This window comes from Mesocricetus auratus, unplaced genomic scaffold, assembly GCF_017639785.1.
Source record: "Mesocricetus auratus isolate SY011 unplaced genomic scaffold, BCM_Maur_2.0 Super-Scaffold_100019, whole genome shotgun sequence".
NCBI classification, from domain to species: Eukaryota; Metazoa; Chordata; class Mammalia; order Rodentia; family Cricetidae; genus Mesocricetus; species Mesocricetus auratus.
In genome coordinates this window covers 33303446-33321996 of record NW_024429200.1, presented here as the reverse complement: position 1 = coordinate 33321996, position 18551 = coordinate 33303446, and the positions used below count along the sequence as shown (strand labels likewise).

Genomic DNA, 18551 nt, shown 5'->3' with positions numbered 1-18551 from the left:
TCTGACATGGGACATGATGTTATGTTCAGTCTCAAGAACTACACAAGCCAGATTTTTAAAAAGGAAGAATCACAATTCTCATTACACTTTTAAGTAAAGTGACCATTTTGTATTGGGCTGAATTTATAGCTATTGCCAGCAACATGTGTGTGCAGGACATGCCTAGAAACTGAATCATACAATTCAAAATTTGTACACAAAATCTCTACCTCCATGTGCCTCAGAATGAGGTTACATTTTGAGCTAAGTCTTTTTTAAAGATGGAATTCCAATACAATGAGGCCATAGAGTTGGTCCTACTTTGTGACTAGTGTCCTAAGAGATTCGGACGCACACAGCACACTGAGATGCCGTGAAGATATACAGAGGATGTGATTATTACATAGAAACCACGTCTGACAAGACCTTAGCCTTGACCTTCCACCACGCTGAACTCAGGAGAAAATAAATAACTGCTGCTTATGCTACCTGACCTGAGGGACTTTTCTCTGGAAGACCCAGTCTACTGAATGCTCAAACTATGGAGCTGTACATGCCTAGCCACAAAATATGGGGGGTTTGCCCTTTTTGTTGGATATATGAATTTCACAACTCTAAAAAAAAAGGTAAGAACAGATTCTTCTTATCATTTAATTGTTGGTTCCTGAGATACCAAACTGCAATGTTCTATAATTAACGTTTTTAACCACATTGCAAGGCAGAAAAAAAGACTACCATGTTTACATACTTTATAAACATCAAATTTCGTATTTTCAACTTCGTGGGGTTTTAAAAGGCCCTTGGAAGCCTGGCCAGGAAACCAAAGTGGAATCTATTTGACATTAAATAGAAATTAAGTTAGAGACCTGTCAAACTTTGTTGGCATTTGGGGTCTGCCTGGTACAGTGCCTACTGTGGCTGCTACCACCAGAATCAGCTAATGCTTAGCAGGGTGTTGGTGCCTAGTACCTTAACTCTAGGAAACCTCTGGACAAATCTCTTCAAATGTTCATATCATAACAAAGCCCTCCTCTATTTATTAGAAACCAGATGGTAGCTCCAATGTTTAAAGTGTCCAGAATCGCATACTCTAACTGCTGAAGAGAGAAAAGGAAAGAAATCAGCAACAAGATACCTGGCTGAGTATCTGTCATGAAAGCTGGACCTTCCTAGACAAAGATGACGATTCCTCACACCCAAAGGCATCTCTGATCCAAACATATTAATGTCTTAACGTATTCAGGCTGCCATGCCAAAATATCATAGACTGGGCCCCTGTGCAGTCAAATTTTGTCACCTTGGCACAGCTAGAGTCATCTGGAAAGAGGTTAACTCAACTGATAAAATGCCCTCATCCGGGTGGTCCTGTAGGCAAGGCTGTGGGACATTTTCTTGATTGATGTGGCTCAGTGCCACCCCTGGACAGGGGTGCTGGGTTGTGAAGGAGAATAAGCCGTGGAGAGCAAGTCAGTAAGCAACAATCCTCCATGACGTCTGTTTCGCTCCTGCCTTGGGTTCCTGTTCTGACTTCTCTTCATGATGGGGCAAGAAAACATAAGCGGAAATAAACCCTTGCTTCTTCAAGATGATTTTGGCCATGGTCTTTTCTCGGCAATAGAAAGCAAACCAGGACAGTCGCATACAAACGGTACAAATTGCTTCCTCGGGGTCCTAGAGGTTAAGATGTCCACGGTCAGGTGCCAGAGCAGCGCAGGTACCTTCCTAGTTCACATACACCATTTTCCTGCTCTGTCCTTGAATGACAAAGCAAGGAAAAACCTGTGTGCTCAAGATTTAAGCCACATCTCAGAGTGGCGCTTCTCTCTTCTAATGCCAGCATGTTAAAATTCCAGTGTATGAACTGGAAGAAGAGGTCATTACTGAACCCAGAACACCCCAGAGTCCTTAGTACCATCAGCTATTGTTCTTACTTTTGCCTTCAGTCCAGTAAGAGTCATCTAGAGAAAGCTTTCAATGAGGTGCATGGAGGCGTGGGATCAGTGGAACTCTGTTCCACACCAAGTCTTAGTTCCGTCCCCATGGAACCTCCTAGGATGACTTCAATGGAAATGCTTCCTAGGGTTCTCAAAAATTCTCCAAATGTGGATATTGCTATGGTTAGCGTGTTGTTGGATTTTTTGTTTGTTTGTTTTGCTTTTGTTTTTTTGGGGGGCTGTTCATCAGCTCCTTTTAAAATCCTCTCTTTTATGATTCTTTCATGGTTTTGAAATGACAATTTTACAAGTTAACTATTCGGCAAAACTCTTTTCTACTTAAAACATTAGACATCATAAATAAACTATACTATATTGTCACCAGTCGTAATCTGCATCCTGTTCTTAGGGTTCTGAATGTATTTGAGGGTTGTTTGTTATTTTTAGAAATGAAGTCAAGTAAAATAAATAGGTACTTTTCAAAGATTGGTACAGTTACTGAGTGCTCATGGAATATTTCTTTGTGAATGTCCTTGATAAGGCAATATGTGGGCATGGCTGCAGCTGCTCCCTGACATCCATCAGCTCCTTCACCTGTTCTTTCTGCAGTTAGCACTCCCCATGGGTCATCTGTCTGTAAGTTAGTGAACCATGCCACATGGAATGTATAACTATCCTCCTCCCTGACCCTTTCTAGCTGATACAGTTAGTTTGTAGGCTATGCAAAAATTTCCTCTGCATTTCAAATGGAAACAATAACAAAAATTTAAAACAATGACACCAATCATTAAATTCTCATCAAATTACAATAAACTATATAGATCAATAAAGCTTATACCCATAGCATCCCCTTGGTTACCTTATCTGTTACATGAGAACAGCATCCCAGAAACTCAGCTTAATGACTGAGCTCGCATCATCTGGTACCTAGACAAGTAGGATATGTGTAGACTTGTACAGTGAAATAAAAACTCTGCTTTAAAGTTAAAGAACAAAACAATAAACAAACAAACTCTATGCGGCTACATCTCTAAAACAAATCTTCAGAAAAGAAAGGTCATGAAAACAGGACTTAAATCTCTTCAAGCTATGTCCTCACAAACCCGGACTGCCAGAGGCTGCCTGTTCATTACTTGAAGAAATTTTCTCCCTGGCTGGAAAAGACGTGGTTCGAAATTTCAAGAGATTTCAAGTTCCATGATAAGGCATCTGGCTCTGGGTTAGGGTACCCATGCCATTACTCAGGGCTTACTTACAGAATTCAGGAGTAAAATCAGAACAGCACAAGAGGGCTCAACAGTGTCCTTGGATGGTAGAAAAAGATAGATCTCCTGCTAAGAAAAGTCCCTCATAACATTTGAGTGGGGTCCCAAGTCAAACTGTAATTTATAAATAAAATCTCCCCCCAAAATTTCTTCTCTCAGTGAGTAACTGAGTGGAGCCCAATTGAGCAACTTGAGTTAATTACCTGTGTCTAGGACGGGGAGCTGAAGAGGTTGAAAGGTCAACCGGAGAGGCCAGGTGGCTAACAAGAGCATGAAGTGAACTCTTGAGGCAGCAAATACCAGAAGGAGGGGAGACTGACAGCGGACTGAAAAGAGGTGTGGAAAGATGTAAAGTTCCTGTGAGAGGGACCAACCGGCCATGTGGAGAAAATATAGAAAACACCCCGTTTCCAGAACTGCTCAGATTTCAAGAACCTTGCACGTTAGTTCGTGAGGTAAACACTTATTGGTCACTGCTACTTTAGTGAGTTTCTGCTCTCCGGTCAATAGCAGCAATCTGGAGTGCATTAGTGGGCTAGAGAATCAGCAGAAGACATGAAGTTGGACCTGCTCTGAAGTGTTCTTACACAGAAGGCAAAGAGTATGCTCCTTAACAGCGCTACTGAGTGTGCTACGTGAGTCCTCCCCCACAGGGCTAATTTTCCAGTGCTCTTTCACTTTTTAAATTTTGAGACAAAGTCTCACCAAGTTAGCCATACTGGCCTTGAACTCACTCTGAAGCCCAAGTAAGCTTAACTTAGCAATTAATCCTCCTTCCTCAACCAAGGAGCTGCAATTACAGACCTAGACCATCTGGTCTGGCAATGAAAATCATACTTAAGAGCTGTTTTGACTTCAAAACTCTTTCATTTAGCAATGAGCTTGCTGGCAAGTCACCATGTATTATCTGAGGTCATTGGGATATGTTAAAGAATAAGATATTCCTCCCTTATGCCGCATGAAGAGGGGACACAGAACATACATAGAAATCATGAGAAATACAAACACCACAGAACACTTGAAAGTGACAAGAGCAATGCCAGGCAGGGAGGAGGAGGAGAAAAAGAAAAAGAAAGAGAAAGAGGCCCTACAGTGAGGCAGAGTTGGTGTGGGACACATTGAAATGTTGAGTTTACTCAGCATTGGGTAAAAGCTAATATTATAAGATTCTGAAGAAAGTACTGAGGTCTCGGTTAGAAACCCTCTGTGGGTTACATGACACACTGTCCTAACTATAGGAATGTCTATGCAACAGCTCTGTAAACAGGAGCATCTGTAGCAGACACAAGCAAGAGAGGCAGCATTACAGCCCGTGAAGGTAATTATTCCACTTACTTCTCTTTGCTGACAAGCAAAGCGTAAGAGTGCCACTCATGGGAATGGCAAAGGCTCGGATCTGGGAAGCCAGGGTGCTCCTTTAGCACCAGGCTTGAGTGGAGCATCCAAAAGCAAACATTTACATTGCTTAGGGATAGCACAGAGTAGAAAAATCATGCCTGACCGTGAAGGCCTGCCTGACTCAAGATAGAGGCAACCCCAAGGAAGGAGGGAGAGCCACCAGGGTAGCCACAGGAGAGCATCCAACTGCACTTTTCTGACTTGCCATCTAAAGATAACATACCTTTGTGTCTCCCACAGGTTTTCAAGATGAACATTAACTTCAACTAAATGTGATGTAAAAAATGATTAATAACAAAAGTTTGCATTAAAATATCACCTGAGGCCTAGGGCCCAGAGAGATAGTTAGGCAGTTAAGAACACCAGCTAACTCTTCCCAAGGACCCAAGTTTGATTCCCACATGGTAGTTTAGTAGTCCTAAGGGATTCAACACTTCCTTCTGGCTGCCTCAAGCAGCAGGCACACAGTTGGTACACAGACATACACTCAGGCAAAATACCCATATCCATAAAAATAAAATAACAACGAAAAAAAAACGTAAAAGTTTCTAGGCGATCATTGAAATCGTTAAGGTGTTAAGGCACTAATTAACCAGCTGCCAGGCTTGACGGTCTAACTTTAATCACTAAAAGCCACATGGTGGAAAGAAAGAGAACTAACTCTTGCCCTTTGTCCTCTGATCTCCACATGTCAAACAAACAAAAGCCAAAACAATTAATGCACAGCTATGCCATCAGATATAAAAATCTCATACATGTGAGAATACAGAAGCTGGGCCTAATGACACAGGCCTATAATACAAGCTACACAGGAGGCTCAAGTAGAAAGACTACAAGTTCAAGGCTAGCCTGGGCAACTTAATGAGATCTTGTTTTGCAATTAAAATCAGAAAAAAAACCAACAGGTTGAGAGATACAGTTCAGAGGTAGACTATTTGCATACCATGTCCAAGGCCCTGGTTCAGCCACTCTCCAGAATCATAAATGAAAACCAGAGAAACAATGCATTCAGATAACAGTATGTGGTCCTGCTCATTTGCTGGGGAGAGTAAGTAGTTATATTCCATGCCGTTCCAAGTGTGCTATACCGTTTCACTGTTTTTTGCAGATGTAAGTGTGGGCACATGTGTGGACACATGTGTGTGCTGGTACAACAGTGTACACACACACACACACACACACACACACACACACACACACACACACACACACACACACACACAGAGGCCTGACATTGAAGCTCAGTGTCTTCCTCAGTCTTGCTGCACCTTACATGTGGAGGCGGAGTCTCTGACTAGTTTTGGCTAGTTTGGCTAGCCTGCTTACTTTGAGGAATTCCTATCTCTGCTTCCAGTAAGCTGAGATAGCAGGCCAACTGCCACTCCCACTTGCCTTTTTACATGGGTGCTGGGGATCTCTCTCTCGCCCTAGCAGTATGATACTTACTAACCATTTCCAGAACTAGCAGTGTGACCTTACCAATGACTTTTCCCATGAATGAGTACAAACGCACCAACATTTACACACGTATGCACATGAGCGCACCACAACAGGAAACTACTGGGACTGTGTCACCACAATCGCAGCCATAGCCTTCCCAAACACCATTACAGAGTTTTACTGTCTAATGCTATAGAAATACATTCTTACTGAGCAGAAGCTCTGTAAGATAGGAGCTGCTGATATAATTTTTCTGGTGAATATTAGATTTTCATGGCAGATAATTTCTTTCTTTCTTAAAGACCATCTGAGCAACATTTGTTTTTCCTTACCTAATGGGTATTTCATAAGACCAAATGATCAAAACTGAAGATCCCAGTCTGCCAATACCCCTCACCAAGGTTTTAACCCTACCAGCTCTAGGCATGCTGTGACTGCTCTCTTGCTGGGGTCACCGGCAACCTACCTGAGCGATGGTCACATGCTCTCCTTGACCAAATTTACTCATCACCCATCACAACCAGGTTCTCTATCACGTAGTTTTACAGAAGGAGCTCTGGCCAAAAATCCAGATGGGTGGAAAGAAAAGGTGCACATATGTTTTTGTGTGAGAGGAGCCCAAGGGTCCAAGTTTCTTTCGGAATTCTTCCATCAATGAATAAATTTAAAATGCAGAAGATCCACTCAGAGAAAAACACAACCACAGAGATTTCCTTCAGGATTAGGAGTTTAAAATCCCCAGTCTATGAATTACGGTGAAAATGTCACTACCAGTCAATATGGCTCTATTTAAAGAAGAGAAGGAGGAGGAGGAGAGGGGGGGGGGAGGAGGAGGGGGAGGAGGAGGAGGAGGAGGAGAAGGAGGAGGAGGAGGGGAGTGTAATAAGGAAAGAGAAAGAGAGAAAGAGAGGAAGAGAGGAAGAGGGGAAGAGAGAAGGAGAAAGAACGTAGAAAACTCAAGCCAGGGTCTAAATTAAACTAATCTCAGTAAGAAATATGAGCTTTTTAGCAGGGCGGTGGTGGCGCACGCCTTTAATCCCAGCACTGGGGAGGCACAGGCAAGTGAATCTCAGTGAGTTCGAGACCAGGCTGGTCTATAAAAGTGAGTTCCAGGACAGCCTCCAAAGCCACAGATAAAAGCTGTCTCAAAAAAACAAACAAAAAGGAAATATGAGCTCTACCCTTTACCCCTTTTTGTGTGTCAGCAAAAGAAAGGTATTTTTAGTTTCTTCATTAAAAAAAAAACTACTTTATGAAATTAACAAGAGATAGCATAAGTCTTATTGCTTTGAAGTGCCAATGACTGTTTCCCTCCAAGCACACTACCACTTTCATTCTTCTAAAATGAGTACATAAATGAGATTGGCCAAGCACTGTGAAGATGTAGGTTATGAGCCAATGATCTCTGCATAGTTTCCCTGTTGTTGTCAACAACATTGTAAAACAGAGAGGGCTTTGTTCAAACAAATGAACAGCTTTGGTTGCCATGAGTGAAAAGGCAGCCATGTGTGCTGATGCTCAGCAATAAGGAAGCAAGGTGAGCTCCCAGGGACTTAAAAGTCAAAGCCCAGCCATGCTTGGCTGAGCTAAAGCAAGGAACTGCTCATGTGACACGAGGTCACAGAACCCTTTGTATTCTCAATTACACAGAGCAGGCTGTAGAACTCATGTCTCTCCACGGTATACACAGGTGCCGAGAGACAGTAATGGCCGAGGAGATATGCTGCTGTGACTTCACACGCGCGCACACGCATGCGCCCTCTCCCTCCCCCCCCACATACACACACACACACACACACACACATGCATGCATGCACGTACAAGTGTGTGCACACACACACACGGACCATCCATTCTTCTCTCTCTTGGGTTCTTTGCTCTCTCCATGGCTGCCTAACTGAACTTAGACTCTTCCTAACACAGTGGCTAGTGTAGGGAGGGGCGCAAACCCAGAGACTTGTGCTTCAGAGGACCGCCTTTGAGGTAAAGGGTGGCAAACCTCATTTCACAGATATTTTAAGTAGCTGTAAAGCCCGAGTGGCTCCAATTTTAAGCCTGTGTTTAGAACAGGCTGTGTCTCCTTACAATAGCTAGGCACCACTTCTGATGCCAATTTGGGCTCTGTGTTTGAAAAAGGCCACCATACTTGAAAACAAGACCACCTACAGAGGGCACCTTGACAAAGCATGCCACGGCCGATCTCCTCGGCACCCCAATGCATGTGCAGGCAAAATGCTTACATTAAGGAAAAAAAAATACATCTCCAGGCTCCATGCCATGATGGCTGCCTGACTAGAGTCATGAAATAAATTTTACATTTTAAATTCTTACACAGCTCTAATACCCTGTGTCTACAAAGTTTAAAAATGTAACTTAATACAAAATGAAACCATCACCTTTAGCTGATCGAAATACCCTGCTGTCTCAATATTCTTCACAACTCAGCCTATAGAGACACCTATTCAGCATCTTAGGCTCACCGCAACATCCTGAAGGACTGAGCTAGATCCAGCCTGTGGAAGCATGTATTTAAACACTAGAAAACAAGCTTGAAAGATGGCTCCGCACATACTGGGAACAGCACAGTTCCCAGCAAACACCTCGGGCAACCCACAACTGTTTTTTAACTCCAGCTCCGGAAGACCGAGCTCTCATCAGGCAGCACACACTTGACATGCTTTTCACAGACAGACACACGCATGCGTGCGTGCCTGCCTTCATGTGCGCATTGTGCCCACCAACACTCACGCGCGCGCGCGTGCACACACACACACACACACACACACACACACACACACACAAAATTCATTGGTTAATTAAAAGTAAGTTTCGCTGCTCCAATGGCAAAGGCTTGATATGAAGAGCACTCGAGGGGAGCACTTCTGAACTCTTCAAGTCTCTCATCATTACCGTGTGTCCTTTGCATGGAAGACATTAAAGGCTCCCTTTACCATCCTATATGCTCCTAAAGATACAGAACAGGGGACCCTATCTGGCCACTTCTCACAGGTCAGTGATCAAACAAAGAGTCAGGCTGCCGTCAAATTCCATCCTCTCTTGAAAGTTACAGGAGCATGGCCTCCTGGCAGCTGCTACACTCAGCCTCAGATAGGGAGTGGGCGTCTTCTACACAAGCGCTTCATACCATCAGGTATCTTCGCCCAAACTCGATGGTTTTCAAGGAAAAAAACAATGTGTGCCTATTTCCTGCCTGAACAGATCATTTTTAAAAGAAAGGAAAAATGTGACCTCATCTTTTCTTATATGGAAAGTTACATGAGGTTCGGGGGGTGGTATACCAATAGTGGATAGCTTGGGTGATCAAAGTGTGTTTATGTAGTGAAGCTTATCTTTAAATGGCTCCGGCTTTTGCCCAAGAGTTAATTTACTTGAAATATTTGCATTCACATGGACAAACTGGCCCATGGGACACAGCCAGACAATGCTCTGCTGCGCCTTGGAACAAGCTGTGGGTCGCTCAGCCATACCCATATCCCAAAGCAATCAGTCCACACATTTCTGACAAGGCAGAATACCCTCAGCCACCTGCCTCCCAGAGGCTTTCCCCTAGATGCACGGAAGCAGGAGGGCTCGCTGCCGCTTGCAAAGCAGACTGCTGGAGCGGCTGACTGCAAGCCACAGGCTTCAGCGCCTGACCCAGCAGAGGAGGCCGCAGGAGACAAGGCACTAGGAGGGAACTTCAGAAAGGGCTGGCTAAGGTCTCTCAAAGGCCAAACTCTCCCGAGGCAAATGAGACAGCTGCAGAGCCCACACAAAGCTTAGGGACATGTCAACAGGCGTGAGGAACAGGCGGACACACCAGCAGTTTACCCTTCACCTCAGGAACCGCAGCCTGCCTAGGGAACTCTGGCCTTGGACAGGATCTGTGGCCAAACAGAAGCCTTAGTACACACGTGCTGTTCGGGGCAGAGACACATGTATGAAGAACATCTTTCCAGTGTGGAAATCTAGAAAAAGATACTTACACAGCCTCCAGCCAAAATCTCTGCCAAAAGTGGGACCGAGCCATCTTTGTGCATAAATTTATCTCTCACAAAATCATTCACCTTGAAGAGAAATATTTATAGAAGCTGATGAAAAATATTTTTAAAAAGTCATCTGTCAATTTACGTTATTTCTTTTCCCACAGTTGATTGCATGAATTAATGATCTTAAAGTGGTGTAGGAGAGACACTTATAGGTCATATATATATATATATATATATATATATATATATATATATATATATTTCAAAGAAAAATGCCCTAAAAAGCCAAACATTTAAAAATGTCCTGCAATTATAGTAGCATGAAAAGGGAGACATATTGAAAGTATAGATGAAAACATACATTTTATAATTTAAGACTTGTCTTGTAAGTTACAATTAAAAGTCATATTAAGTCTTTTTAACAAAATTTAATTTAAAATAGCACTCCTCACTGAAACCAATGGAGGCTGTTTAGACTTTTTTTTTTTTAAGCTTAGTAGATATTCAGTCCCTAAAAACACCTCCCGGGGGCTGGAGAGATGGTTCAGCAGTTAACAGTGACTTATGCACTTTTCAAGGCTCCAGGTTCAACCCCCAGCACCACTGGAAAGTGACTTCTAACAGCCTGCAATTCCAGCTCTGAGGCGAGCCAATGCCCTCTTCGGGCTTCCAATGTTACCTGCACACACTTGTCATAGGTTCACACAGACATACAGGTTAAAACATGAGTGTAATCTCTGGATAGACACTATAAACAATTTTAAGAAACAAAATTATATGATTTGGGCAGATAGGGCCAGAGACTAGCTATCTCAAAGTTATGTCATAAAATAACACAAGAACTGTTGCTGGGACCAAGGCTACAGCAGCCAGTCTAAAGTTAGAGCTTAATTTTCTAGGACCCTGAAGCCTTAGGGATGTATATGTGGTACCTGCCCTCTCCCCAAACACTGAAAGTGAGTACCAACCACCTGTAGGTGAGCTGGGACAGACAATGAGCTCTCAGAACTTGGCTTAGAATGCTCCTAAAACACACCCTGCATTCCATAAGCATGGGGGGTGGGGTGGGGTACAAAAGGGACAGACTGGGAAGCCTGAAGTGCTGACTCAGCATTCTGGTTCTCTGACTCATAGGTAGGTTACTTGACCCCTACTGGCCTCACAAGCTGTATTCGGTAAATCACACTTTAAACCGAAAGGGTAAGATGACATGTGTCAAGTGCCTAATGCAGCAGGCCTTGTAGGAACCTCACTGCCACAGCAAGGATGGTGAAGAGCCGACGGCTCTGACCATCAAATTAATTAGCATGGTTGAAGGACCTCAGACCTGCTGCATCACAGGAGAATACCTGCCAGACTGTTGAGTCTGTGTCTCTTAATAAGAAACCCCAATTCAAAGACTTACTGTAAGTTTTATGGCCTTCTCCGGGGCGACTCCCAGTAACTGCGGCAGCAAACCTAAAAATCAACAAGAAGCAGAAGTGTATTAAATAAATTAGCATTAACTACACAAATCAACAGCTCTGCAGAGGGGATCACCACTTGAAAACTGGGGCAATCTTTGCTGCAATTTTCTGCTATTACCTTTAATGAGAACACTTGTGATGGAATTTAAGAACCGACTTCTAATAGCCACATCAGGCCCGAGTAAATTCCCTTACACATTCTAGAGCGTTTGCACATTGGGCAAGTCAACAGTGTTAGTAACACAGGAAACCTCACTATCTCAGAGACTCTGCTCCTTCCCCTCTGCCTCTTCCTAAGACCTTTCTCGTGTCCCCTAAAGGCCCACAGTGTAGTCATTCAGTCATGGGACAAATGTGACTTAGTGATGAGCAGCAACAAATAAAAAGTATGATCCTATGAAGGGGGAGGCCTTTCTGGGACTTGATAACTGGAGAAAACGAACTTCTAAATGGAGAACAGAGGGGATAATGAAAATGAGGGAGAGTAAGTCCTGTGTGCTCAATAATGATGGAGGATGTGGGCCTGGACCATTCAGAGATGAAGGGAGAATGATACAGGTGGGTACCAGATACTGGAGCTGCATTCGATGCCAGGAGACTTGGACTCACTTGTTCCCTTAGATGAGAAACACATAGTGAGTTTGCAGCGTAAGAGTAACAGACTAGCCGGGCGGTGGTGGCGCATGCCTTTAATCCCAGCACTTGGGAGGCAGAGGCAGGCGGATCTCTGTGAGTTTGAGGTCGGGCTGGATCGACAGCCTCCAAAACAATACAAAGAAACCCTGTCTCGTAAAACAAAACAACAAAACAACAAAACAAAAGAGTGACAGACTATTATATATTTTTTCTTTTTCTTGTCTTTTCTAAAACAGTTTTGTTTATTTGTTTTTCTGTTTTGAAGACAGGGTTCCACTATGTAGACCAGGCTGGCCTTGAACTGATGTGCTTGCCTCTGCAAGGATTAAAGACCACTAGACCTGGCACATTCAGCTGAGTGGGGTCCAAGCAGGATCCCCAGCTTGAGAAGGTGTGGCCTTTGACATGATAGTCGGTTAAAATAGAGTAGCCCTGCATTTCTGAACAACAAAAGCAAAACAACAACAACAGCAAACCATGCTATTTTCACTTGTTTTTCTAAGAAAGTAAAAAAGACCAAGGACACACTTTCTCTTGGAAATACGCCTGGGTGACCTAGGAGCCTGGGCAATTCTGCTTTCTAGGGCTTCGTGTGTCTACCTTAGTCTACAACTTCAACTCACATACATAAATCCCACTTGCAGCCCCTTCTGGGGGCCAAGTATAACCACACATGTTCTTAAAGGGCAGTCTGAGGCCAGAGCTTGTTTGATTGAGTAGCATAAGTTTTCAAACATAATCCATCCAAGCACTTGGCCAAGAAAGAACGACAGACTGACAGCCTCGGGCCTCTTTTTGATGTCTGTTTAAGACAGGTGACACTCTTTTCTTTGGACATAATCTATGCAACCAATTTGCCATGGTCCCCACCCTACCTTAAGGCAGACGTCAACAGACCAGTGCCCAGTGATGGCTTTCATTTTTACTGTCCTGTTGGTGTCCTCACAATAGAGAAAAGTTTTCTTTTTTGCTGGTGGAAATATTAAAGAGGGGAATGGGAACTGAACAGACCATAAGAGCTTCGTGTGTAGAAAAATAGGTGAGGAAGTCCATTTCATTGCGGAACTACACGATAATGAGGATGTTGACACTACTGAAAATTTAATATACACCCATATAATGTTTACTATGTGGCAGGCACCATTTGAGGTCTCTATTAACCCATTTAATCCTTATAACCACCCTAGAGAGAGGAAACTAATGTTTTCAGAGGTTAGGTAATGTATTTGGTGGTAAATGGTAAGATGATTTCAAACCTAAGTTCTTTCTAGTCAAGAATTTATACCGGCAGGCAACATTAAATTGCCATGTGATTAGTATCTTCTACTCAGCTGCTGCTATTCTGGGACACAGTCTGTGGCAGTGGGGAGGGGGCCTAGGGCCTTCTAGTTTGTAGTACCTCCTCTATGTGGCTGTATTTTCATATCATACTAAATTCCTGGTGCTCCTGCTAACTGGATAATATGCAGACTACTGAGAACTGAGTAGCCAGTGGCTTAGCAACCTGAACTCTGTAAAACGGAGCTGACCCATCAAGAAGCCCTCTCCAGAAGCATGAGTGAGGACTCGTTGACGCAGTGTATCCTAATCTGCACAGGGGCACAAAAATGGTAAGATGCCTTAGATGGGGCAGGAAAATGGCCAGTTGGGATACCAGGCATGCACCAAGGTCACAAGGAGGAAAAAAACCACAAACAAGCAAAGGAACTGGGTTTGTGGAGTAAAGAGAATGTGGGGCACAAAGAACGGGAGTGCGAAAAGGGAAAACACAGTTCAGAAAAGGCAGAGCTTGTAGACTGAAAGGATCCAGGTAGGCTCGGGCGTAACTGCTGGCCTTCGATCTCGACAAGATTTTGCCTTTACTCGCTCTCATGAGCACTCTTACTAAACCCCCCTCTTGCTAGCTGGGGGGGGGGGGGATGCTGTGCCCTCTATACTCTGTATGACCCAAAGCAGAGCCAGATGCAGTTAAAAATAAAAGTAATATAATCAGAGACCACAAGTTTCCTCATATTAAATGAAGACCTCCAGAGTAGAATAAAACCAAACCATTCATCCGCCCCTAAGACCTGGGCCAGGTGCTGGCACTCAGCAAGGAAGTAGGAAAGAACCATTCTTGTTCTTGCTCTACTATGGATCCAAAGGAAAACACAGGTGACTCCAGGTTATAATACGAGGTTACAGACTGGCCTTGACACTACCAGCTTTGAGCAAAGATCTCCTGAAGGCATCATAAACTGCCAGACAGTGAAAGTAGAGGTGGGAATTCCAATAATTCTTCTTAGAGGTGATCCTCAGAGAAAGGGGGAGTAACACGGCTTCATAAGCCTCCCGTTACCATTCCAGTTACAGCACCTCATTACAAGAGCGCTTAAAGCTCAAGGACATATGTGTTTGACATCTGGGTAACCCAGCGGAAAAGCCAGGTCTCCAACATAAGATGTTCCTGGTGGTCCCCAGAAATTCATCCTAACCATTCCAAACAGAAACGGGATGTGTGCGTGTTGTTTCTAACTTGTCAAAACAGCCGTCCATTTTCCAGCTGCCCCAGATGAAATTTATTAGTGCGGTTTCTTTTCTAATCTTCTCTTTTTAGTTTAGCTCCGTCAGCACACATGGCAATTCTTCCTTGGCACATTTTAATAGAAGGCTGCTAATGCGAGAAAAGATTTACAGGGCACAGAATTAATGCAGTATTTTCTCTTCAAATTTCACGGGCTGAAAATATAAATCACGCCGTTTCTTCTCCCTTTGAGCAGTCAATGAGAACCGAGCTGGAGGTGTGGGCGCACAGCCCTCATCGGGAGCCTGAGCTTCACACAGCATCCCAAAGGAGGTTCCCGGGAGCAGTGTCCTTAAGCAGAGGCCTACTACCCTGTTCCATATCAAAGAACTTTTCATAAATACTTCATAAATATTATGTAATTCTAGAATTTCAGAGTTGGCAAAGACCGGGGAAAAGCTCATTAACCATCCAATCCCAGTTAAAGCTTATGTATTCCCCATAGTCGAGAGCAGTGGAATGGCAAGGCAATTGGGGGTGGACAGACCTGGGTTGCAATTCTGGGTTTCTACCTCTTTCTAGTCGAGAGATCGTTCCTCCATCTGGCCTCAAACTCTGTTTTCCCCAGTTAAAACAAAAATGTTCCTTATTTTGTTTATTTTGATAATTTAAGGAACAAATGTATACAAAGCCCAAGACACTCGTCATCTGTTACACATTCTTAACTGTTAGCTCCTTTCCATCTCTTCAAGTTGTAGCCTTGCCTTGCTCAACCCTAAGAGGCAACCGAGGCTGAGTAACGCTGATTCAGAAGTAGGTAAGGAAAAGTCAGTCCAGTGCTATCCCCATGACACCAAGTCTATAACTAGAAGAGCTGGAAGAGCCTTCCTTAATCGGGGCACTGGGACTGAGTCTAGGGGTCCTACCTTTAAAAAAAAAAAAGCACAGAAATATAGCACATCTCTAATTGTTGTTTAAGTTCAAATAAAATCTTTTGGTTAAATGTTTAAACACTTCTCAAATTCTGCTGGTAAGTATTTCCAGTGTAATTCCTGCTGGGTAGCAGAGGGGTCATGGGACTAAGGGCATGGGTCTGAGACCCCACTGCAAGATTTAACTTCCAAATGCTATTTATTGGCTGTGAAGTTGTCTGTAAATGTACCTTAGTTTTCACCCCTTCCCCAATGGGAAAATCATGGTCCCATCTTCTTAGGCTACTTAGGAAGAAGATAAAACTAGTTAACACGAGCTACAACAAATCTTCAGAAAATGTACCAAACGCACAGTGAATGCTCCCGAGGTAGGTTTTATCGCCACCATCATCACTGCCATCATAACAGCACTAAACACTCTTTTCTCCTCCCCTTTCTTCACCGGAACCAGACTCCGCGTAGCGAGTCCGCAGCTTGTTGCACAGCACCCAAGCTATTCAGTGCCTGCAGCCGTACTTGCGTGTTATGTTCGGTACCAACTCTCATACCAGGCTCTACGCTTTCCATGTTTAGCTTTTCTCTCTAGTGAACACATGGCTCAAACTTCCTCCTAGGAGGCGACTTTCATATCACAAAACCGGGTGTGGGGCACGCCACCTCTCGTTCTGCCAATTCATCACGAACCCCAGGCTCTCGGGGAGGAGGCAGTGATCAGAACTCAGGCTGGTCATCCGTGGAAACTGTGGCCAATGCCGCTGCTGTTCTAACCACGCTGCACAAGCCCAGCAGGTCTATAAAGGCAGCAGGCCCTCTAACAAGGAAGGCACTCCAAACCTAAGGGAGCAGGGCTGTGTTAGCTCAAACAAAGGCCAGCCCTGAGAAAGGTGGAAAGCATTCTGGAATGCGGTGGGGAGGATGAATACTACACTCGTCACCCCTACTCCCCGAAGCCACAGCCTGCACACTTTGAACCCAGTGGCAACCCTCTTGTGTTGTCTTACCCTCCTGACCTCACTACGGAGGCTACTACGTTTGTCCCCACGTCCGCAGAGCGCCTCCCCCCCTCTTTGAACATCAGTTTAAGCCTCACTCTTGGAGCTATCGGCACTCCGTGCAGCCTGCCTCGAAGCTCTGATTCTCATTCCTTTCTCCCCACACTAGCTCAAGCATTCTTTTCTTCCTCCCCCTCAGAGTCTATCTGCTTCTGACTCATATTGCCCCCGGGGCAGCGGGCTCCTCCACCTTCCCAAACATACTATCCTGTTTCAAAGCCTCACAACAGTCCAATTCTCCACAGGCTCTCAGGGCAGCTACGTTGAGGTGGCTAGATTACGGGGCCAGGGGGTGGGGGTGGGGGGCAACTGGGGTTTCAGGACTTGTTTACTGGGTTCCACGCTGTATTAGAACTTTTGACCACAGTCCGCACTACAGCTCAGGATGCCTTTGGGAGTCTAAGGATTAAAATATAAAAATCTATTTTGGGGTTTCCCAGAAGTAAAGACTGTGAAGAGGCGTCATATAGTCTCCTTCGACTCTGTACTTGAGTGTATGGTAACTTCCCAAATGCTGGCCAGCTGGCATCTACACTCTGACCTTGAGTCTGTCTCAGTCTGAACGAGGACAGCAGCCGCTCGAATTCTACTGTTCCAGAAGTTGAGACAAATCTGTCTCCTCCGAGTTCCATAAAATCCCCAAACCTGTTACCCTCCGGACCTGGCTAAGCTTATCACCTCTCCTACATGGCCTTCCTGAGTCTCCACAACTTCTCACCCACCCCAGTCCAGATGTGTCACCTTAACATCTGCCGGTGCTCAACCAAGAGTGTTCAAATCTCTGCTCACTCCTGATTTCCTACCATCAAGTATCTGTCATTGGATTTCTACAACTGGACATCATAAATGAAGACGTCAAGAAGAGGGCATGAAAACGGGATTCCAAACAGCCCATGCTGCGCAACATGAGCAGTCTACTGGGCAAGAGTGGACCTGTGGGTCAAGGCAGCTCAGGAAGGAACTGTGGCCTCTTCAAAGGTGCACATGTCACTAAGCAATGCTGATAGGAGTGACTGAAACTGCACTGGTTTTATTTTAGTGTCAAGACTTTTAGGTCTATTTGTATCCACAATAGCTAAGTATGAAGGAGGTCGAAGTCTCTCACAAGAAGCCCACTGAATTTAGATCCTCTCAACTATGGTTGATTCTCATCAACTATAACAAGAGACTTGATTTAAAGTAGTTGTCCACCAACTTGTTTTCTAGAATAACTCTGATCAATGGCTTCCGGAAATATCACCACAACATCCTCTAGATGTCACCTTGAGAACATGCCAGGATAGAGGATGATTGCGCTTTGAACCAAAAAAAGCTATTTCAAATGCATAGTTCTAAACTTTTGCATGCCTGATTCAATGGGCTAATTTGAATTAATTTTTTATTTTTGTAAGAACTGATTTTTATTTAATTATTTATTTGCCAATAAATACTTACCTAAGTTAAAGGATAGATCATGAAATGAACTACTAATTTGCTTTTCTGGGATTTTTTTCTTATATTTTTACTTCAAAAACAAACTTTAGGAGTTCTCCCACCAACAAAACCACTTTAAGAAGTGTCTTTGATGGACTCTGATTTCTCTTGGGTATATTCCCCATCCACAGAGTCCTCCCAGACCATCCCTGAACAAAACCACTTTAAGAAGTGTCTTTGATGGACTCTGATTTCTCTTGGGTATATTCCCCATCCACAGAGTCCTCCCAGACCATCTCTGAATGTCAGAGGCTCCTCATCTTACCACCTGGCAGTGGAGAGGAGAGGGGAGTGTCACACGTTCAAAAGCAGCAACTAGTTATGTCTGGAACGTTAAGAACATTTGATTATGGATGACTACCCAGCAATTGTTTCTTTCAGACCAGCTCAGACTATGGCAGGCCAATGACTGACTCGATTTGCCCAAGCAGTTCATTCAGACCACAAAAAAAAAAAAAAAAAAAAAAAACCTGTCAGGGAATTC

General features: G+C 44.0%; 1 protein-coding gene across 2 annotated transcripts in view; it reads right to left on the bottom strand.

The window, feature by feature from the left end:
- Slc25a13 (solute carrier family 25 member 13) overlaps positions 1-18551 on the bottom strand; it is a 170103-nt gene that overhangs the window by 44220 nt on the left and 107332 nt on the right. For both annotated transcript variants that reach the window (XM_005082923.4, XM_040728615.1), the window contains 2 exons: positions 11411-11463; positions 10003-10083 (listed from right to left, as the gene is read on the bottom strand). In XM_005082923.4, the coding sequence (XP_005082980.1) occupies positions 10003-10083; positions 11411-11463 (134 nt within the window). The remainder of the gene's footprint in view (positions 1-10002; positions 10084-11410; positions 11464-18551) is intronic.